General features: G+C 33.6%; 1 protein-coding gene across 2 annotated transcripts; it reads right to left on the bottom strand.

The window, feature by feature from the left end:
* Positions 1–1,661: 1,661 nt before the first annotated feature.
* LOC142543262 (protein yippee-like At5g53940) lies at positions 1,662–4,848 on the bottom strand. 2 transcript variants are annotated; one of them, XM_075650412.1, is made up of 5 exons: positions 4,554–4,848; positions 4,352–4,395; positions 2,169–2,277; positions 2,022–2,077; positions 1,662–1,911 (listed from the first exon to the last, which is right to left on the bottom strand). In XM_075650412.1, exons 1-5 carry the CDS (start codon positions 4,680–4,682, stop codon positions 1,833–1,835), a joined length of 417 nt encoding a protein of 138 aa, XP_075506527.1. In that variant the 5' UTR covers positions 4,683–4,848; the 3' UTR covers positions 1,662–1,832. The 2 variants fall into 2 exon arrangements, with proteins under 2 accessions (XP_075506527.1, XP_075506528.1); XM_075650413.1 differs by having other exon boundaries at positions 4,587–4,840.
* Positions 4,849–25,204: the final 20,356 nt, after the last annotated feature.

Raw genomic sequence — 25,204 nt, 5'->3', positions numbered from 1 at the left:
GTGTGTCAAAACGTCATAATCGCTCAATGATGGACATGGTTCAATATATGATGAGATTCACCGAATTGTCGTTATCACTTTGGGGATTTGCGCTTGAAACCGCGACAATGTTGTTGAACCAAATATATATAAAGGCAGTTGATTAAACTTCATATGAGATATAGATAGAAAAACCACCCAATTATTTTTTCTTAAGAATATGAGGATGTATTGCTCATGTGAAGCAGACAGTAAGAGACAAATTGAATAGTAGAGCCAATTTGTTCTACTTTGTGGGATATCCAAAGAATTATATTGAATACTATTTATATTATCCCAAAGAATTAAAAGTGTTTGTTTCAAGGAATGTCATCTTCTTGGAGAATGTTTTTCTATTAAATAGAAAATGTGGGATGATAGAAATCGATGAGATACGAGAAACACCCACTCCTAAAATAGAAAAATCACAGCCCAACAGAAAGTTGAAGAAAAACACAAGCTCCTAGGAATTCCGAAGGGGTCTCAATGTCACCTAAGAAGATGAGTCTGCTTCTTGAATAAGGCCAAGACGAACCAATTCCAAGATGTGATATAAAAAATTTCACAGAAGCGTTATCTGATGTCAATTCATCCAAATGACTTGAAGTCATGCAGTCTGAGATGAACTTCATGTACTCGAACCAAATATGGTCCCTAGTAGATCCACCTGAGGGATTTATTCCTATAGGATGCAAATAATTTATAAAAGAAAACTTGGGGTTGATAGAAATGTGGTGACCTTCAAAGTCAGATTGGTTGCAAAAATTTATACTCAAATGCAATATATTGACTATGACGAAACTTTTTCAAGTCGCAATGTTCAAGTCCATTTTGATATTGCAAATCATAGAAACATGGCATGACTATGAAATGTAGCAGGTGGATGTGAAGACAACGTTCCTTAATATTGATATTAAGAAAGATATTTACATATCTTAATGTGAAGTATTCATATCAATAGGAAGTTAGCAAAAAATATGCAAACTTCAGAGATCTATCTATAGACTTAAACAGACATCGAAGAGTTGAAACTCATATTTGACAACACTATCAAATAATTTGATTTTGTTAAAAATCATAAGAAACCTTGTGTGTATAAGAAGATTGATGGAAGTGCAGTAACATTCCTAGTATTTTATGTTGATGACATACTACTCATTGAGAATGATGTAGGTATGTTGCAATCAATTAAAATATGATTAGCTGTTAATTCTCCACGAAGGGCATGAATAAATCGTCCTAAATATTAGGAATACAAGATAATCGCTATGGAGGAGTCCAAGAATGGATCTTTCTCAATGTATCATGGTGTGACTCTATCTAAATCTATGTGCCCTAAGACTGATGATGAGATAGAAACAATGAGCCAAATCTCATATGCATCTACAATAACCAATATTTGAGTGTTGCAAACAGATATCAATCGAATCCCGATATATTGAATTGAAAAACATTGAAATATATTATTAAGCACTTAAAGAAGAACATTCACATAAGTGTGCACGATATATGTATATACTTGTTCTTACAAAGTTAACAAACACCGGATAACTTCTAAAATGGACAGTCAGTTTTCATCCATGTTGAAAATTTTGATACTGCTTTATTAAGTTATAAAATTAGTGAAAATAAAACTGCAGCAATAAAAGTAAAAGATAATCTTGTATGATCTACAAATGTCCTTAAACAACAATAACATTACATTAAACTACTCGAACACCAAACCTCCGCACATTAGGTAACTGATTCGTGCAGCGTCTACTTTCATATCTACAGGCTGATTATGATCTATTAAACCAGGTCGAAAATAAAAGCTACACATCTTCAGTATCACTCAGCGTAGGACGAGTATCGATATAGAATTCCGAGTCCGCCCCATCAATAATCCTCCCTCTGTTGACATGATTTTTGAGTGATAAACGATGTCAAATGATAAACACAAGTCGTCTATGGATCATGGATTCAAAAAAAATATGATGGCAAAAATTAGAGTGAGAATGTACCTTTCAAGAACAAATTTTCCTTCTTTATATTTCTGGCTGTTCTCATGTGCAGTCTCCTGAAAGGGCAGGATGAAAAGTTTGGTAGTCAAAACTTGAAAGAAAGTGAGAGAATAAGTAAATATGGAAGTATATGGCGGACGAGATTACATATTTCCAACCAACTATTTGCCCACAATAACAGCAAAATATATCTGCAACAGTATGCGTTCCGGAAAGCATCATTCTCTCCTCATGAGGTCCGAATGTGATATTCACTCTGAGATCAACATTGCAGAGATCAAGAAAACTCAAAGACATGCAAGAAATTAGAAAGTTTTCCAGGGCAGAACCAACACGGAGAGGAGTGGAAAAGTAATTTTTCAAAAACTTCATATATGACTTTCCAATACATTCAATCAGTCCTCTTCTCTCAATTTCTTAGGTTCGACCCTGGCTGGTGTGGCTAGTAGCATACAAAAGCTGTTGGAGGAGTGTCAATTTGTGAGCCATTATGATGTCAGTGAGCTATAAATCATGAATGTTGATGTGGTAGTAATTTCATCAGCTACAGTACTACTGTCAAATTTATGAAACTAAATCGATTCAAAGATGATCAGACCATATAGTACGAAGAAAATATATAGAATATGTGGATGGAAACATAGGTCAGGTAGGTCTATGTTATGATTCAACATCAGTTACCAGAAAATTGTGGAGTGTTTGATAAATTTCGAAACCTCTCATACCAAATATGATAGTCTTCTGAATCTCCTAGTCTATGATACCCCAAATAATGAGTGACTAATACCTAAAATACATACATAACTATGGCATAATATATGGACAGGACACATCATCTCAAAGTTATTCAGGTCCAACAAAAGTACAATTTTCCTGTAGTGGACTGATTTATAGATCTTAAACTGATTTCTAGATCCAACATCAGTTACCAGAAAATTGTGGCGTGTTCGATAAATTTTGAAACCTCTCTGTACCTAATATGATAGCTTTTTAAATTATGATACCCCACATAATGAATGACAAATACCTAAAACACACATAACTATGGCATAATACATGGACAGGACACATCATCTCAAAGTTGTTCAGGCCCAACAAGAGTACAATTATCCCATAGTGGACTGATTTCTAGATCTTAAACTGGTGATTACTGGCCGAACTGAAAGTCTTGAGGAGTCGTCCAAGTTGCCTGATAAACTTTCTGGGAGGTCCATACCTATTGAACTCCCGATACTAAACCACGCATCAAATAAGCTTGGTCCAACTGGCTGATTCCTCAACCTGCCTGGCACGCTCTTAGACATTTCAGGTATTACCCGAGCTTCCAATCAAGGGTCCTGGGTGCAGGATATATATTTCGCAAATCTCAGGGTCAAACAATTGTCATATGGAATCCCGATAAATCCAATAAAATTTAATAGACAAAGGAAAATTACATTAAATCTAATCGGCGGATAAGGCAAGTTACAATTTTATACTAACACCAGTCCCCTAATCCTATAAAGACCCAAATATAGTCCCCCAATCCTATAAAGACACAAACATGATGCAGGTAAATGGGGGTCATTCATAGCCTTCCAATTCTATATTTTAGCCTCCACATTTTCCTCTTTTTCTACCATCCTTGCCTTGAGCAATGGAGGAGCTACGCTGGAAAAGTTTTTGGCATACTTTTACTTGTTTGTTCATGTTTTCACACCCTTGTTAGCTGGGAATTCATCAAAATCAATTAAATGGAACCACAAATCATAAATGAGAAAGTAATTAACAACTAACATATACTATCCCTTATTATTTACAATACACATGGATCTCACAACTTTTGGAGGCGATGCTCAGCAAGGTAATGGGTCCCTGTTCCCACGTCAATTGGGAAAAAAAAACGAAGCAGTTATCAAGTCCCCACTCTTTTCCCAAGCATTTTTGCCAATGCTTATACTTCACACATAAATGGCTTCGAACAAGATTAAACCTACACTGTGTTGAGCGTCTCACAACTTCACTTAATGCTGTAAAATCATCAAATCTTAGTCAATTCTAATCTTCTCCTACATATCACTTAACATGGATCAAACACTGTTCTATTCAGTTGGAGTCCACAGTTCGCCCCAGATTGTAATCGTCTCATAAATTTTACATCTCCAAACAAAACCCATCAAATACGCAAGAACCATTCACCTCAACAAAATTAAAACAAATTGCTGAAACAAAAGATGTAAAGAGGCTGAGTTGAGCACATATTAATGAGCTGTTTGTTTCAAGAAAACAATTATAAAAGCTTAACCAGTCTTGTTATACAACGAATTTTATAATAATCACGAGGAACTTACGCGTTATTAAACAGATAAGCCTTCCCCCTGCGACAATGAAAGGCCTGGACATATGAATAAAACAAACCAAATAGAACAAGTCAAAGGAACAAATCAAGATTTAGCAATAAAGAAACAGAGCCACAACCCAAAAAATTGAACAGAAACTTCCAGCATACACACAACTAAAAGTTAAATAAAATCTTCTAAAAACACTCAGTACAGCCAACTCTCCCACCAAAAGCAAGAAACTTGCCCGCGAAACAAGATCATCAGCAAGAGCTAAATGGGTCTTGCAGAATTTGCATTTGTAGGTTCGGCCCTCAAGATCCACCACAAATATCCTACCCATATCCACCTTTTTACACACACGCTTTGCACGAGGTGCCGAGCTTGACGTAAACCTAAGAACCTTTTTAATCCCCTTAATTGTTTGTTTTGTCGATGTACCAGAAAGCGGCAAATGCAATGTTTCGGTTTATGTGGTCTTTACGCTGTGGGCAGCTGGCAACAGCCACGGTTGATACTAACTGGATTCGTCACATGAAAATTTTATTTTATTTTATTTTTTTAAAAAAAGAAGAAGAAAGAAAAAGTACATCAATAATAGATTCTATGCTTCTATACTATATTATTAAATGCGAGGATATGATAATAACTATCTAGACAGGACATCAATTTTTTTTTTCCAATTTTACCCTAATATGATACTAATATTACACTTTTGTTTTTGTTTTTTTTAAATTTCAACACAAACTTTTTTTATTTCAACCATTCAAATATCAATTTAGTCCCTCCATAATTTGTCAAATTTCACTTTAGTCCATCGATAATGATAAAAAAGACGATGCGTATGCAGAGTAACTAGTGTTAATGAAAAACTTATGTTTGATATATAAGCTTTTATTCAAAGATGAGTTGGTCTCTTTTAAGACGGTCTCACGAATTTTTATCTGTGAAACGAGGTAATCCTACCGATATTCACAATAAAAAATAATACTTTTAGCATAAAAAGTAATATCTTTTTATAGATGACCGGAATAAAAGATCTGTATCACAAAATACGACTCGCGAGATTTTTTGTTTTTAAAGATCGAGATGAAGTCAGATTATCAGTCTTAACCTATACTATGCACACTCATCCTCATGTTTCCCGCCAGGGAAAATAGAGGTTGAGAGATAAAAAAAATAAAATAAAAATTTAGAACTTCAAGAGAAAATATTAAGAAGAGAGCTCCCTTGGCTCCGTCACTATTTATACGAACTCTCTCATTTTATTACAAGAAAAATCTCAACTACTTTATTGAACGTCAGACTTGAGAGGATTACAAAAATTATTTTATCATTAAAATTATAGTTAAACTTGTCAAAACGAAATAAACCCACTCTACAACGTAAAATAGATAGATTAAATTAATAATTTACGGACTTTCCAAAATACCTAATCTTCTCGCATCGCCCTCCAAACCTAGTTCAAAATTGGTTAGGACAGTCAGATTGGCTCGTACCACCACATAAAATATGTAGGTTCAATCAACAATTTCTCGGTCACCGAAATCATAGTACAGCCCGTCTCTCTAATCCGTTTTGACATGCTTGATTATAGCCGAAAATATTATGGTATATCCATTTTACAGTTGGGCTTTTACCTATTTACCTTTGTATAGAAGGCAAAATATGTTTATTTTTTAGTTTTATAGCAAGGAATTTTTATTGAACACTAGAAAACTGCATACAAGAGAGGATGATCAGGTTAAGGATTTCCAATAACCGAAATGCATTAGTCTAACGTCACCACAAAGCGCACCAAAAAGAAATGTCTAAGAATTATTAAAGTTTGCATTTGTATAGAATCAAATGGTATTGTTCGAAAAAAGGAATTTGATTTATAGTGTGTTTTAATTTAAAGAATAAATTTAAAATGACATTTATTTTGAATGTATTTCATATCTATTTCAATTATCATTACAGTTAATTAAATTTTTTTTAAAAAAATAGATTTGAAATTTAATATACACTAGTAAAAGATACACACGCGTTGCATGTGTTATTATATATTATTTTTAATTTGATCAAATAATACTAAATAATTAACACGTAATTATTTTCAATTTAGAATAGTTGTTCGATTTAAAAGGAAAATTTTGTTTAGATATGAAGCGACTTGTGGAGGTTTTAGTAGGGTAAGAGGGGTAATTATGAAATTAAATATTTTGGTGTCTTCTAATATAGTTACTTTAAATGTCTCATACTTAATAATATAGTATAGATTTATCCAAACAATGAAATAAATTTGGAGATCATGAATTTCAAATACATGAATTCGAACACCTTAATCCAAATGCAACTAAGTGCAAGGACGTACGTAGAATATTAAAATCAGGTGAACAAAAAATCTAAATAATTATTTCTGGTGGAAAAAATTATAGCATTTTTATTATTTTAGGTAATTTTTACTAAAAAAGTAAAAAATTTCATAGGTAAATAATATCATGTTAAAAATTCTCTACCGGACTTTGGCCATTGCATTTCTCCTCCTCTCCATAATACAATAAGTCAATATTGGCAAAAGGGTAAGTATCGACGGTGAAATATCTGACAGCACACGATGGTTGTTCTTGCTAGGGGTGAAAGATCTGACAGCAGACATGGTTGTTCTTATTAAAGATGACGTGGATATTATATATTGTATCAAAAATTAGGATATTAAAAATATTTATATTGATATTACATGGAAAATTTCGATATATATATATATATGTTAGGATCGATTAATATAAGAGCACTCATAATGAGAGTGTTATAATGACCATTTAACACCTTTTTTCATTGTGAGTGTGCATTATAATGTCCACTTGAGAGAGATCATTTTTTTTTTACGCGACAGACACTATGTGTTTGGCGTGTCTTGGGGCAGCCGCTCCATGCGGGCCCCACGCGTTTTGGATTAAATTTTTTTACGTGGGCTCCATGCGTATTTGAAAATGATTTTTTAAAATTTTTTCTTCTTAACGGTTGGTTTTAAAAAAAAAAAAATTTGCTTTCATTTGTAACCGTTTTAAAGTTTTTTTAAAAAAATATTTAGTTAAATTCGAAATAAATTATAAAAAATCCAAAAAAAATTTAACGGCTAGTTTAAATTCTTTTCTATAAATACCCACAAATGTGTACACATGTTTTCATTTCAACTCACTACACTCTCCAATTCTACTCTATAATATTCTCCCATCTATTTTTGTTAAGTTCCAAAAATCTTATTTTCTATCCGAAATGAATGAAAATAATAAGGTATTTTTTACATATTTCTTGAATTCTACAAACAACCCGCAAGAATATCCATATTCTCAAAATCCACAAATTTCACCAAATTATCAATACCCACATCCATTTCCAAATATGACGTTTCCTCCCCAAAATCTTCAAAATTTCCAAGGTTTTGGAAATTCTATGAATCATCCGAATTATGTCCCTCGAGGTCCATATCAACCGCTTATAGCCGAATATTGGCAAAACATGAGTCATCTGTATTTCACGCCGCCAGTTGTTCATGGATATAGTACCTTGCACACAGATATTTCACGCCAGCCGGTTGTTATTGTCAAATATCTGTTGGAAACTAGCCGTTGCAAAGTAGCCGTTGGAAACTAGCCGTTGCATAAGGAAAACAATATATATAGATACATTGTGCTACGAGAGTTTCATTCGACTAACATACCTTTTTACAAACACATATAGTAAAACGTGTTTCCTCCAAAAATGTCTCATTCTACAGGCAACTCTAGCTCAAATTCTTGATCGACAAGCAAAGACGAAGTCCATGTTGAAATCGATGAGCAAGCGTATGATCCGGTTGAAGAAATGATGTCATTGGTACTTCAACAACACCAAAAACCTATGGAATCATATCAGAGGAGGGAAACACGTAGAAGAAGAAGGTTCATCCAAAGAAATCGTGAGGCCGGGAATGAGAGGCTCGTCAATGATTATTTCTCTACGAACCCGGTGTATCACGATGAAATATTTCGAAGACGATTTCGAATGCGAAGAGAGTTATTCCTCAGCATTGTGAATGCATTAGAGAATCTTTCAACATTTTTCCAACAGAGGGACGATGATGTGCGAAGAAAAGGGTTCTCACCACTACAAATTCTATGAATCATCCGAATTCTTTCAAATTTTTGGAAATTCTATGAATCATCAGAATTATTCCTCCAAAAATTTCTCATTCTACGGCTTCCTTGGCAAGTTGGGTAGCCTTGATTGTATGCACTGGAAATGGAAAATTTTTTCAGTTGCTTGGAAAAGTCAATTTACAAGGGAACATGGGTCACCAATAATCGTGCTTGAAGCGGTCGCGTCTCATGACTTGTGGATATGGCATGCAGTCTTTGGGGTCGTCGGTTCATGTAACGATATTAACGTGTTATATGAATATCTCATATTCAACAATGTCTTGCAAGGAAATGCGCCAGAGATTAATTTCACGGTGAATGGCACTGCATATACAACGGGTTATTATCTAACATATGGAATATATCCTGAGTGGGCTACTTTCGTTAAGGCTTTTCCTTTCCTGGAGGATCCCAAGAGGAAGTTGTTTAAGGAAAGACAGGAGTCCGCAAGAAAAGATGTCGAACGGGACATTTGGGGTGCTTCAATCTCGATGGACGATTGTCAGAGGTCCAGCTCATTATTGGTATATGGAAAAATTAAACAAATCATGTTAGCATGCATTATTTTGCATAACATAATCGTTGAGGATGAGGGAGGTCACGTGACAAATTGGTTTAACGATGAAGGTGACGAACCCGCACAACCTATACATGGCTCAAACCGAGGATTTCAGGATTATCTTCGGACAAATTCTGAGTTACGTGACACTCAAGTTTATCAACAACTTCGTTCAGACTTAATTGAGCATATCTTGGGGCAATACAACAACAATCTGTGAATTAATATTTCATATGTTATTTTTAATTTCATCAAAGTGTGGTTTATTTCTAAGTTATTGTTTCATTTCAATTTCATAATTATAATGTAACTTTAAATAAATTGTGCTTACGTCTTGTTTAAATTCTTCTTCCGTCGTGGTATTTCTTTCGAGCATTTATTTTATTTAATAAATATATTTAAAAAAACATTAATATTATTTTTTAAAATTAATAAAATTATTTTATTAAAAAGTAAGATTATTTTAAAATTAGAATAAAGATTTAAATAATTTAAAATATATTTAAAACATAATTATTTAATATGAAAAAAATTTAAGATGATTAAGTGCACTGTGAGATCCATAAATAATGAGTTTTAATGTTAAAATGAATGTGAGGTAAAAGAGATATGTTGTTATAATGAGTATGTGGCAGTGGACATCACGATTTTTGATGAGTTGGTGGGTGTTCGCGGATGCTCTGAGTAAAGTGTTTAGAAAGGAAGTTGAACAAACATTTTGACTTTTTGAACTCTTTTTGGATATAAATCAGTTCTTTGGGGAAATGACTATGCAAATCTTGTATGTCTATATCGATCAGTTAACTTATAATAATGTGGGATTAAATTGAATGATAGATTGAATATTTTGGCTAGGGCACTGTGATAACTGAATAACAGTAGATTTAAACACACAAATTTTTATGGATGTTCAGATACTTCAAATGCTCTTATGTCACTCATTCTATCTCAAGGATGAGTTTTTCACTAAAAAACTTTGATTTATTACAATAAACTGTAATAATACATTTCAGTTGGACTTATACAATGTCAAACAGAAACTCTTAGTTTCCAACAATTGTCAATGGAAAACTGAATAGCTCTAATTATAAGTAGCCTGAATACTACGAATAAATACAATGAAATAAGAGCTAAATTGTGCGATTTGTAAAATGAATAAATTTGAGAATTAATCGCAACTGATAGTTGTTAGTGGATAGTTCGTTCATTGTGTATCAACTTTCTTCAACTAAATTCATTAATTCATTAGCTATATATAGTCTTGATTCCAACGATCACATTGAATGCATTTAATGATTAATATCCGTTGATTCGTCGTTTAGTCCATGTAGATGGATTTTTTCAGACAGAGTTACGATGTATTAGATTGTTCTGCTTTGGTACGGACTGTCAGTTTGTCTGCTGAGATTCAAATTCCAACTGATGAAGTGGCTAACTGATCAGGAGTTAAATTGACTGATCAGTTTAGCTGGACTACATCAGTTCTAACTGATGTTTTTTCAGTTTGAACGCTTAAGTTTAGTTAGGTCATTTCAGCTCAATTTTGCGAAGTCTTTAGTTTTGATCTTCAATCTGTTTCACGAACTTCGAATCATCAGTTTCACGACTTGTTTATACGTATCATAACTTTAATCTATTTACTTAAGTTCTTAATCAATTTCAGTCTGATAAGTCTTCTTAGTCTTTGATATCAGTTACGAACTTTCAGCTATGTCAGTTCAATTTGGTTCTTCAGTTCTTTTACTTATTTTTTTGTCGAACTATGAAACTTATAAATTCCAACATTATAATTAGCATATCAAAATATTATGGTATACCGATATTTCGGTACGGTATCGATATATACTGTTTTATACCGAAACGATATGTTATATTTTTTAAAAAATTTAACTATTTTATTTAAAATATTATATATTATCTCGGTATTTCGATATATATCAATAATTTCAAATTACATATTGTTACTGTATCGAATATTTCAGTATCGATATCATACCGTACCGAAAATTTTGGCAAATTAAAAATTCCAGTAAATTCGATATTTTTCGATAAGGTAACTTCGATAAACTAAATATTTGATATTTTCCCACCCATTGTGTTGGAACTTTTCAAGTTCGCAATCTTGATTTTGATGATAACAAAACTTGTTAATTATGTTACTAATAATCTACCTTAGTGTGCAGCATCTAGGATCACTCACGAGCTGTTTACATCGCAAACTGAAGACCAAAACTGATTGCACAAACTGAATCAATTTAACTGTTATGTCAATTGAGCAGTCCAGCTGATTGTCCAGTTGATAGGTGGTTCAGCAAGAGAACCTCAGAAGCCTGGCCAGCCAAAAGAGTGTTCAACTGATGAAGAAACCCAGCTGATCAGTTCAACTGAACAAGTGTGAAATCATTTCAACTGACGAGTCAACCGATTTCACCAGTCCAACTGAAGATCAGTTTAGCTAACCAGTTCAAAGCATCAGTCAGAATCTTTCAGTTATGGATGAAGACAAACTCTTTCAGTGGAATCCGGCTGTACGTGAAGGTACAAAGCCATTGCCAATCCAAGGACAGTAATGGACATTGCATCAGAGAATTAAAGATAAAACGTTTCAGAATTGCAGTCGAAAAGTGGAGACATAAAGTCCAAGAAACGAATTCAAGATGCAACAGATTCAAAAAATGAGTCTCACTGTACGTTCAGTTTACCCGCCTATATAAAGAGAAGATCAGTGAAGACTCAAATACAAGAAATATATACCACAAGAAGAAGCTGAAGAAATAGAACGAGATTCAATACAAAAAGCTTCTTCAAGAGAGAAAAGAAAGGGCACGCACATTGCACATCTGCTTTCAGAAGCATTCAGCCCAGAGGGACACTTTAACGTGTCATTTGCTTAGTTTAGAAGCCATTTTCCCTCAGTGTGTGAGAACATCCTTGTTCAGTTCTTACACACAAATTCTCTCAAGCACTAATACAATCTCGCACAAAGACGTTAAACTTGTGTGTGTAGTCTTTGACACATAGACGTTAAAGAAGTGTTGGCTAGAAGGTGCTGCCTTCAATCGTAGCTAGGAGTTCAGTTTAGGCAGTAGTGTAAGTCCTAGCTGAGTGAGTTTGTACAAAGAGTTGTATAAATCAAAGTTTTCTAGTGGATCCTACCCGAGGCGGTAGAAGGGGTGACGTAGGAGCAGTTGAAGTCTCCGAACATCCATAAACATATCTTGTGTATTTAACTGATTAACTATTGTTTTCAAACTGTTTGAATCAGTTAGAGTATCAGTCAGTTTAGTTGTCACTATAACTGAACTGATGAATGCAAAAACTAATCTACCATTTTTTGGTTATTCAGTTTACATAAGTTAAAACGTTTTCTAATATAACAATATTCTTCACGAAGGATTACTTCTAGTTTCTTCCGCTTGGTTTTTAACCAAACTCGATTTAATTAATCGGTTTTAATATTCTTAGAACACGAGCTATTGCAGCTCACTGGAGAATAATTTGTTTGAAGCATCCGAAAGATGCTCAGCAAACGATCCTTCAGTTGGTATCAGAGCAGGTTGTTTTAAGAAGAACATTTGAATAAAACTGTGTTTTAAAATTTTACTTTAAAATTGTGTTAAAATATATTTTAAAGTATTTCATACTATTTTCAAAACTATTTGAAAATATTTATATGTCTCTTTTTAGTAAAGAGTTGAGAGGATTGGCTCTGCAACTAATGTTGTAGCCACTTCTTTAGACTCTTTGCTTAGGGGTTTTAATCAGCCTGCATGGGACTGAGAATCATCTGCAAAGATGCACAGCTAAATTGCTCGTTGAACAAGTTTTCAGTTGCAAGCCTACCAGGTCAGCTGTTCTTTAGACGAAACTCATCCATTCTGGGACGTTGGTTGATTAAATCACCAGCTGTATTCCAGTTGAGCCTAGTCAGAGTCTGCTCGACCAGTTAGTCTGCGAAGAAGTCAAGTTCAAGCAGTTTAACTCTTTTCTCTAGCAAATTGAACTCACAATCAATGCAGCATTTCAAGCAATCAAGCAACCAGTTGCTGGTATATCCAGTTCTATCGCATAAACCAACTGATATCTGATGTTGTTTAAAATATGCTACTGTTGTAGTAATTTTTCTTGTTCAACTGATGTATGTACTCAGATGTAAATACAAGAAAATTTATTTAAATAAACATCATGTTTGTTCAGCTGTGTTTCGTTGTGACTGAATGGATATTTCCAGATTTCTTGTCTACATTGCTAGAATGATTATAACCTCTGAATGAATGATTATATAAATATCCTTCAAATAAGGGTCTTTATTCAATTTCTGAGGGGGAGTTTTTCCTTTTACTCTCAAACTGAAATTATTTTTAATCAGTTTTAAAATTCAGTTGTTGAGAAAAATTCTTTCTTTTTCATCAACTGAAAAGTATTTTCTTAATTCTGGTTATCCCTCTTAAAAAGTTTTTAAAATTCAGTTTTGAAGGGGGAGTTTTTTTCAAAACTTCTTTAAATTCAGTTATAAAGGAGGAGCTTTTGATGATGTTTGAATATACTAACCCTTGAACTGAATATATTGCGCTTAACTGCTCAAGTCTTTGTAATCATCAAAAAGAGGGAGATTGTTGGAACTTTTTAAGTTCTCAATCTTGATTTTAATGATAACAAAACATGTTAATTATGTTACTAATAATCTACCTTAGTGTGCAGCATCTAGGATCACTCACGAGCTGTTTACAACGCAAACTGAAGATCCCAACTGATCGCACAAATTGTATCATTCTAACTGTTACGTCAATTGAGCAATTCAGCTGATTGTCCAGTTGATAGGTGGTTCAGTAGGAGAACCTCAGAAGCCTGGCCAGCCGAATGAGTGTTAAACTGATGAAGAAACCCAGCTGATCAGTTCAACTGACGAGTCAACTGATTTCACCAGCCCAACTGAAGATCAGTTCAACTGACGAGTTCGAAGCATCAGTCAGAATCTTTCAGTTATGGATGAAGACAAACTATTTCAGTGGAATCCAGCTGTACATGAAGGTACAAAGCCATTGTCCAATCCAAGGACAATAATGGATGTTGCATCAGAGCATTAAAGACAAAACATTTCAGAATGACAGTCGAAAAGTCGAGACATAAAGTCCAAGAAACGAATTCAAGATGAAACGGATACAAAAAATGAGTCTCACTGTACGTTCAGTTTTCCTGCCTATATAAAGAGAAGATCAGATAAGACTCAAATACAAGAAATATATACCACAACAAGAAGCTGAAGAAATACAACGAGATTCAATACAAAAAGCTTCTTCAAGATAGAAAAGAAAAGGCACGCACATTGCACATCTGCTTTCAGAAGAATTCAGCCCAAAGGGACACTTTAACGTGTTATTTGCTTGGTTTAGAAGCCATTTTCTCTCAGTGTGTGAGAACATCCTTGTTCAGTTCTTACACACAAATTCTCTCAACCACTCATATACAGTCTTGCACAAAAACGTTAAACTTGTGTATGTAGTCTTTGACACATAGACGTTGACACTTTCACATTCCAAAATACTTTGGGAAACCCTAGTCGTCGTCATCGTCGCCAGAGCTCCGTCGCCGGATTTCGATCAACATGCACACAATTTTTTTTATATTTTTTTTAAAAAATGAAGGTGCTGTAATGGGCTGCCCTTGCTGCCCATTTCAGGCAGTCTTTCAGGTAGCAACTTGCTGCCCAAACACCGCCCCAAACCGACCTTGATTTTGTTCTAAAAATTATCTCAAGCGGTTAGAAATTGACCTCAATATAATATCATGTATATGCTACACAAAATATTAACCATAGCTCTGATATCACTTGAAAGGGGATCGATTAAAGTGCTTGCTTGTGCAACGGAAGTTTCAAAATTATTTTTCTAGCAAGAAAATCGAGCACCCTAAACTAGTGTGTAGCAAATACAATAAAACACAAAATGACATCCATAGAATGTTTTAGAAAATTACCTATCAATCTTAAAAGATTGATTATGGCTCCAACTTAGTTGTCAAACAACTAAGCTCTTCAATGGCAAGACAAATCTTCAAGCTTCCAATGAGCACACCTTTCTAAAAAATTAAGCCCACCACCAACAAGGAAGATCCACCTTACAGTTGCACTAGAAAATGTAAGGCATTTTCTTTGAGAAGAGTATGCATTCAACAACAATTGATGAACCAAAATTTTGAAGAATAATGATATCAAAATTTCGGCCAAGAGGTTTTTCAAGGACGAGAGAAGAACACTTTCTTGGTGCTTGAAAAAGTGATAAAGTGCATGCGCATGCCATGCATTGTTTAATGAAAAAGTTGCTTTCAACCCTTCACCTCCCTTGCATGCTTTTTACTTGGGCTTGTAACAATTACAACGCTCATGGACTTTTATTTAAATGTCTCAAACACATTTGAGATCATTTAAACTTTACTTGATTTTACTCAAGCCCACTAGTTTAATAATTATCTCTAATTGGGCTCTACAAGGCCCAATGTTATTTAATTAATTCAACACTTGAATTAATTTAATTATTTGGACTCTACTAGGTCCACTAGTATTTAATTAATTCAACACTTGAATTAATTTAATTTATTTCATAACAATGTTTATGAAAATCACAATTTTCAAATACATTATTCACTAGGCCAACTTTTAATTTTGGAACACTTCCACAAGTTAAAAGTTACATTCCCCTTATATAAGTCATACTTCTATTTTTTCTTGCACTTATAAACTCCTTTATAAGCCGTTCAACACATTGAACTATTTTTACTTCTCAACGGGATCTTGAAAGTTAGCACTTGTGTGGCCCTCAATGGTTCATTGATACAACTAGCCGTGAGTTCACATCTTAATGTGATTCGGGACTAAACATGTCCTTATATGAGCATATTCCAATTGCTCTATTCTTAATTGTCAACTCCTTGATAATAAGAACGTCAGAACTCAAATCTGATAGTACCCAACCAATAATGTTAAACGCCTAGCAGCATCGCTTACATGATTCCCTAGGTATCAAATGACAGTGACTGCAAGAACCATTCTATTATGGTTAGCGTACAATACGGTCCCTTCATCTAATATATCTCGACCGATTCGACAACTATTGGTATATCGAGAGATGTCAAAGAATCGATACTATGTGTCATGTCGTAGTTGCATCGATGGTGTAATCTAAGAAACCCCTTTCTTAATTACCATCATACTCTGATTAGATATTTCAAACTACATACACATAGGATATCCATACCCGAAGGTAACCGGTGAATCCCTGACTATAATGCATCGACTCCTATTTGTTTCGACAAAACACTCAACCTTGCCACCTGTTGACCCCATATGAGTCGGTAAACAAGTCAAAGTGCAATGATAACATATAGAGTCTCAATGTTGTCCCGGGTCATAAGGACTAATGGTGTACAACCATAAACTAGGACGTTTTCACTCGATAAGTGAGAACCACTTGGAAAGTCCTTTATGGAGGGTTGTTTAGCGCACTCTACAAGGAGCACCTATCTGCATGTTCGGACATCACAATGTCCCCTACCAATGAAACATGGTACTCACATCGCAGATACTAGTCTCAAACTCGAGCGGCCTATATCCTTCTTAGCGGCAGCTGAATCGACTAGGAACTGTTTAGAATATACAGTATTGCAAATATGAGTTTCATGATACTCATTATATGAACATTTCATATTCTTTCTATCATTTGTACATTCAAGGACTTTATCTATGCAACTAGCATGTGTATACAGATAAAGATGTGCCAAAAATATAATTTCAAATATTATTAAAAAAAATATTGTTTATACATAGAGTTTCAACATGAACCCTCGGCCAACACTTGGCTCGATGAGCACCTACTCTAACAATAACATGATTTATAAAACTTTTTGGTACTAAATATTCATTAACGTGATTGAATCACATGTGCTCAGATTGATTTAATTAATATAATGACTTTTGCAACTTTATTGAGTATATGGTCCTTTGCCTTATTTGCTTCTGGGAGTTTAAATTCTTCAAGGATTTTTACGACTATCAAGTGACCATATTCAAATGTTGCATGTCTAGTTTTCTGATACGGCTAAACAAATCAAAAATCGAAAATAGTGGTATCCATCACTTGTTAATAAGTTTCTTCTTAGTTGATTCCAAGTTTCTGAGAGAAACCTTGGGCTACGAGTCTGGCTCGTATCTTAAAATTTCGCCATTTTCATTTCTTTTTCGTACAAAGACCCATTTGTATTCTATAAAGATAACATCTTTAGGTGTTTGAATTATGAGTCAAAATACTTTATGTTTCTATAGAGAATCAAATTCAGTCTATATAATCACCTTCTCCAGTCATGTCTTTGTTGACAATTTGAAAGAAATTATGATTCAAGATCTTCAGTACCTTGTATGATATCAAGGTCCACGTTAAGGGTGAAAATATTGTCAATTGTTGTATTAATTTTATCTCATATTTTATGAGACATTGAATAATTTATTGAAATCTCGATATTTTCATGTGATTGTGATTCGTCAAGAATCACATTATCCACATTTGATTCATTTATTTCTTTTACAATATCATGTAACATTTATTTTTCTGGAGCTTCAAGATTTTCTTTTTCTTGTACCTTTCTTTTTCGAGGTATGGTATCCTTCAAACCAATTGGTCGACCACACTTTTGGTATATTTTAGATTCTTTTGCAAGATAGTAATGCATGGTCCTGCATGGACATCAATTTTCAATGGAGTATCCTATATTTGTATGTGTGATTTTGTCACATTTTTTGTATTAACAGTAGCATTGAGCAAGCAATTGATTATCACTTCTTTGCGAGTGAATTATTATGTCAACCTCTTGTTCAAATTGATTATTTCTAGGATATTCTTTTCTCTTTCCAACAAATATTTTCTTCTTCTTCTGGATACAACTTTTTCCCCCCTTAGTCCTGGAAAATTTGTTTCATCAAAGTGGCAATATTCAAATCTTGCAGTAAACAAGTCACCTGTTACAGGCTACACATATCTATTGATGGATGGTGAATCATATCCCACGTAAATTTCAAATCTACTTCATGGGCCCATTTTGGTCCATTGTGTAGGTGTCCCGTTTACTTGTACTGAACAACCAAATACTCAAAGGTGGAAAACTTCATGTTCTTGACAATATAATAGTTGAAAATGTGAATATTGGTGATAATTAGTTGGTCTTCACGAATCAATGATATAGCTTGTATTATATCATGACACCAAGCAGAAGATGGCAATTTTGTTTTCATGAATAGTGGTCTAGCAATTAATTGCAACCGTTTAATAAATGCTTCTACAGGGCCATTAAGTGTATGGACAAAGGAAACTGAATGCTATAATGAAATTCCGATTTACATACAAGATAAATCAAATGCTTTGATTTGAATTCAACATAATTATAAAAGTGAATTGCCTTGAATGAGTAATTAGGAAATTATCTCATAATTTAATAATTTGCCCAGGTAGCCTAACAAGAACTATTGTAGGACCGAGCGTTTGTCGCTTTACCAAAAGCTATAGCTAGTAGTAATGGTGCAACTCAAATATTTTAAACCGCACAGCTCAAGCACCACGGTTCGATCGCTCTACCAAACATGGAAGATTATTGCACCCAACAATCTCCCTCCCAATAATTGCACTCCTTGCAATCAATGAAAATCGAACCCGTGACCTTGGCTCTGATACCATTGTAGGACCGAGTGCTTACCGCTTTACCAAAAGCTATAGCTAGTAGTAATGGTGCAACTCAAATCTTTTAAACCACACGGCAGCTCAAGCACCACGGTTCGATCGCTCTACCAAGCAGGGACGATTATTGCACCCAACAACTATATTTCGAGAACATATAACCACCTAGTTGATGCATAAATCAAAATCATTAAGTATCGAAATGATCCACATGGTGGGTGTATGGATCCACAAATATAACCATGAATTTTCTCCAACAAAGTTTGAATTTCAACATCAGCCTTAGTAGGTGAAGGTCTTATAACTAGTTTGCCTTGTTAATAAGTCACACATGAAAAATCATCATGTTTACGTGAATTATTTATTATTCTTCGCATAATTGATGTCCCAGGATGACCAAGTCGGTCGTGCTATAATATGAAACTTTTTGTCAAAAAATTCTGATTTGTGATTGTGTTTTCCTCAGCTGCTTTTATTATTGTGTGATACATCCAGAAGAGAGTACACATATTTTTTTTTATTTGCTTCTAGCCAGATATGATAGACGTAGTGCAAAGGTGTTCAACATTTGTTCATTCAATGTTTCAATATGATATCCATTTTGGTGGATATCTTTAAAGTTGAAAATTTATATTAGTTTTGCTAGCATATTGTGCATCTTTAACATAGAATTTGATAGGCTCAGTTATATTTTTAAAAAAGGAAATTTAATAAATACTAGACACAAATTGCTTCTTTAAATTTAATTTAATCGGATTGGACAACTGAATTATATATTCTAGATTGTCAATGTCTGTTGACTAACAAACATGTGTAGAAAGAAACAAAACTGGTATATTAGATCAAATCAAATAATGGTTTTGCTTTGTAAACTGAATGGTAAATTGAAAATGAATAATACGCAAGTTTATTTTTGTATATTCCGAGAACTCAAGCTCCTACGTCACCTCTTCTTCTTTTTGAAAGACTCCCACTAGAAGACTTTGGATAGTACAAGTAATTTTTAAAATTTTAGTTCAGTTTGGACTTAAACACTGCCAAACATAAACTCCTAGTATACCTCAACTGAATGAATAATAGTATACAAAGAGTGTATAATGAATTATAACACTACAATATCCTAGAACTTAAAGATCTTCAATGATCAGGTATAATTATTTGTAAAGTGTGCTCGACTTACTGAGTTTAGTACAAATACTTGAAAACTTGAATGCTTGAGTCTTTGTAAAAGTCGTATAATTTTACTAAACTGAACTCTTTATCTATTTATAGACTCTGAATCCAATGGTCTCGAGTTTCAAAAATCATCGTTCTGAGAAAAAAATGTATGTTGGCTTGTATTTTGTCCACATCAATATTCCCTGACAATCGTACATTGCTACCGTAAGTTTTGTCAGAAAAGAATTATCCAAACATCAGTTTAGCTTTCTTAGACGTAAACTGATGTCTTTAATAATGTATGAAGATTTCCTCAACTGATATACTTGGTAAACTAATAAATTTTAGTCTGCATCAGTTTAGTCTTGACTTAGTCTGGTCTAGTTAATTCATTTTAGCTTATGGACTTGTTTTACTTCAGTTTAGCATAATTCAATTTTGCTTTAAAAAAATTTTAAAACCAAAATCTTAATTGATCCAATAATTTCTTTTTTTTGATGTTTTAAAAAAGAACTAAGTCCATTTGTCTTCATTCAAAACTTGTAATGATATAAAATTCTGATGAACTGATAAAATAAATATCAGATAATACTGATGAAAAGTTCTGTAAACTGATAGAAGCAAATACAACTATATTTTGTCTTCTCTCTTTTTATCTCACTTCTTTGAAGAGGATTCCTCTTTAGATTTATCGTTTTTTCATTGAGGCTCACTTCCATTTTTGTCAACACTATGAGAAGTTACATATCTTTACAAAATATGTACGAATGAAGTCATTTGTGCAGACATAGTATCGAACTTTGCAGAGAGCTACGTGTTAATTGAATCTATCTTCAAATTAAAACTTTCATAAACTAAATCCATCTTATGTGTAAGAGCATAATGAGAACTGGATAATTGTGATGATGAAGCATAATTCTTTCTCATGGATTTCAGCTTGATAAACAATGTGTTGACAGATTTATATAGGCCTGAGAGGTCTTTAAACACTTTGTCTTTTAGATTCTAAACATCATGCCCTGACTTGAGTAAGTAGCACATTGATTCCAGTTAGAATTGACAGAATATTATCCATATTAAGATCTCCTCCAAGCTCTAACTCAGTTGAATCAGCAATCAAATCATTTGATGGATTGATTCTGGAAAACCAACTTTCTCAACTGAAGTAGTTGCAACTGGTTCAGCTGATAGAGTGACATTTTGATCACCTAGTGCACCAGTTTCAGTTTGATTTGCCACTCAAACTGACTTTTCAACCATGGATTGGTTTGGAGTAAGTTGGACCCTCACTGATTCAAAAAAAAAAAAAATGATTCAAGGATTGTGACTGTAGCAATTGGGACTTCAACTAACTGAACTGGTGTTGAAACTGATCGTGATGCTAAAGATACAGTTTCGTGCGCAAATTCCACTTCAATTTCAATTTCCATCTGATTTTCTTGATCTGAATTGAAGCTTCCAAATTTGTTTATTCATTTATCATAAATTTTGTGTCAGTTCTCTTATCGTAATTTTCAAAAACATCTGTAATATTTGCAGTTAAAATCTTGAGGATCTCATCAACATGTAGTAAAGACACGTCCTCAGCTGGTGCAATTGTCAGCTGAACTTCTGCTGCTAAACTGATTGTCGGTTTAGTTGAGTCAACTGCTCGCTCAGCCAAACTTGATGATGGCCCACCTTGGCTTGACTTCTGCTGGATTTGTATTGAAGAACCCTTTTGAACTTGTTGATTTTTGACAGAGTCATTGGAATTCTTCTTTCTTTTGGAGTCAATAGGTATGAATAATTGTTGGTCCATCTCCAAAAATTTCACTTTCATTTGTAAGGAGCTTAAATCCATATCTAACCGAGTAAATGTTTCTCTGTCATCGCCAGCATATTTGAGTTTTTTATTTATGTATGAATAATACGTTTTATTACCATACTTTATTGACTTGGAATTGAGCAACACATTGTCAGCAGAATGATTTTTGACGACCTTTTGTTCTTCATGTTACTCTTCATCAGAAAAATCAAGATCATATCTGTCAACGTTGAATGAAGGAAAATAATGATTCTCAAACTCGGGTATGATATTCTTTTTCCCTTGCCCTCACCACTACGATTTGAACCAGCTATTTGTATAAAAATAAAATTGAATTAATTAGGAAAATAAATGAACAACTGACAATCAATGTTTTGAGAATAGATAAATAAAGCTTGAACTGAAAATGAGAGATTGAGAAATGTAAGAGAATTGTGTGGAAAAAAAATGAAAGGGGTGGGAGTATTTATAATGTTGAATTTAGATTTTTTTTTTAAAATCTAATGGTCGACCCTTTGATCTGGGTCTGGGTCGACCATTTCACATCGGTTCAAATATTTGTGGCCATTTTTTTTAAAAAAAATTCAATTAAGAGACGACCTAGAAATTCAGACCCTTTCAAACTTGTCGGATTGATCAACGACCACTTGATGGTCGTTCATCTCCAATGACCACTTGATCCATTGATCGTGGTCATCCATTTTAGATCAACAACCACTTGATCTATTGATCATAGTCTTTTCATCTTGCTGTTGATAATTTTCGTTTAGCCATGACTACAGCCACGCTCACAAGATCTACCATTTTAACGACTTGAGTTGAGTTAGAATTCGCTTCAGGGAATGACATTCCATTTGCTTCAGAAATTGGTGTAGAGCTATTTGGGCACAATTGGTGATTTTTTATGAGTAACTCGTTATTTTGTTCAACAACTAGCAAGCATGTGATAAGCTCAGAGTATTTTTTGAATTCAGGCTCGAGATATTGCTGCAGGTGCTCATTTGATGCATGAAAAGTTGATAAAGTTTTTTTCTAGAAAATTGTGATCAGTAATAATTTTCTCCACAAAGTTTGAGATTGGAAATAATCTTGAATATTGCATAGTTATAATCACTCACATATTTGAAATCTTGAAGGCTAAGATGAATCCATTCATGATAGGATTTTGGGAGAATTACAGTTCTTTGATAGTCAAACTTTTCTTTCAAATTTTTCCAAAGTTCTTGTGGCTCATTTACAATGAGATACTCAACTTTCTATCGATTCTCGAGATGAAAATTGATCGATCAAGTTTGCACTGTGGAATCCTTAATAAAAATATGATTTTGTATGCTCGAAAATTAATTGCAAGTGCACGATGTCAAGTAATAGTATAATGTACGAGAGTACGAATATCATTCCACTGAATACTGTATTTTACAATTATTACTTCCAGTTATCAAATCTTTAGCAACGAAATTTGAATGGTTGTTTATTACTACTATGCTTAAATAAACATGCAAATAAAAAGGTTCAGGAATTAAATAATGAGAATTAATATCTAGAATGGTTGATTAAAATTCAATGAGAAATGAATTTTTTGGGAATTTCAGTTCACCTACCCCTCGTTTATTAATTAATTGGTTCAACAGTGATTTACGCTTCCGACGGGATTTTCTATTCGATTGAACACGCCCTCTCGAGCTACGCCAAACTAACTCTACTCAATGAAGTAATTAAATATCTTCAATTATTTATCAAGAGTGAATCACATGTCGTTCTATGAAATCCCCTAGTTTTTATCCTACCAGACTATGACTATCGGCGTATATCCAATTTCATATGTCTATGTAAATTGTAGATCCACGGACTATGCTACTCGTTCTTATCACAAGCTATTCTCTCGAACTCACTCGCAATATAAAAAGTTGTTAAAGTTAGCTACGCTCTAACAACACAATGAAAAACAGTAGCACACTCAAGAATAAAGCAAAATTCAAAATATAAATTAACTAAATCAAAGTTCGGGGTAGGATCCCCTTAAATCCCAACAAATATTTTAGTTTAGCTACTCGAATTCATAGTAAAAATAAACATAACAATGTTTGAAGGATAAAAACTAAATTAGAAATACTAGATTTGACGAAAAACACGAAGAACGATGCCCGAAAATCTTCAATCTTCAATCCAAGCGCTTTCTCCAAGTTTTTCTCTCCTCCTTAGGCTCCTTGGCTGCTGAATATCCTAAAAATCATCCCCCAAACCCTTCCATATCATCCATATCCAAAAAATAAGGTAAGGAATCGGTCAAGAAATCTTTCCAAAATTACAACCGCTCCCAGGCGCACATGATTTTCCGCCCTGGCGGATGGCTTGCGCAGATCTTGTTTTAAATCTTTTTAATCGACGCGCCCGGGCGGACATAAGTTTCTGCCCGGGCGGATGAGTTTCGCAAATTTATTTTTTTTTCTCACATTGTAGGCGCCTGGACGGACATAAATGTGCGCCCGGGCGGATAGCTCTTGCAAGTTGATGAATTTTCTTCAGTTTATTCACGAATTTCTTGCATGTTCACCCACGAGACACATGAGCAACAATAAAACATAATATACGCCAAAATGTCACAAAATGCATGCAATCTAAATGATATGTGCAACACAATGAGCTACCACATAGTATGAAAAACACGTAAAATCCACCTATATCAACGATGAAGAAAAATAAGTGTTCCCCTCAAAGCAACAGTCCGCATCCCGCTCCCCTGCTACCGAATTATCGTATATAATAGTCGAGATCACCTTGAGTTAATAGATTAGTGACTATTACCTTAAGGCTACAAGAAGGCGGCTACACGATCCTGTAGAGATTCTTTGTTTTCTTCTTTTATTGTATCTCCCATATTCTTAGAGACAAGATGAATTTCAGCATCCAAAATCCATGAAAAATAGTTTTTTCTCGTTAAATCATGTGTTTCAAAATCAAGTTTAATGATATTAGCCATAACAACCATTTTATAAAACAAATAAAAAATAATTAGAATAAAGATATTTATAGAAAACATAAGAAATGTTAGCTTAAGTAGGCATGATTTGTTGTCATATGTAATATTAAGATTGAAATAGGACAATTTATAATTAAAGCTTTATTAGTAATTTAAGAAATTGATAATAAACTTATAGTTAGAGAATTATACTAAAAAATCGTATTTACTCACATCTGGCTATGTTACCATAGCAATGAATTAATCAAATATTTATTATTATCCAAAAATATTTAATTTATCCTAACCTTTCTATAATCTAAAATAAAAAATAAAAAAAAGATAAATTTGTTGTGATTACTTACAAGTGGGATCTCAAAAAATCATGGAGATTAATTCAATTCATATTGATCAAAATATAATTTTACATGTGTGATATATATTTATTATTGAAGTGTATTCAACACTAATTATATAAATGATACACTAATGTATATAAA

Source organism: Primulina tabacum, chromosome 4, assembly GCF_025594145.1.
Source record: "Primulina tabacum isolate GXHZ01 chromosome 4, ASM2559414v2, whole genome shotgun sequence".
NCBI lineage: Eukaryota > Viridiplantae > Streptophyta > Magnoliopsida > Lamiales > Gesneriaceae > Primulina > Primulina tabacum.
Note: the sequence above shows the minus strand (reverse complement) of the source record. Positions and strands in the feature narration are given on the sequence as shown.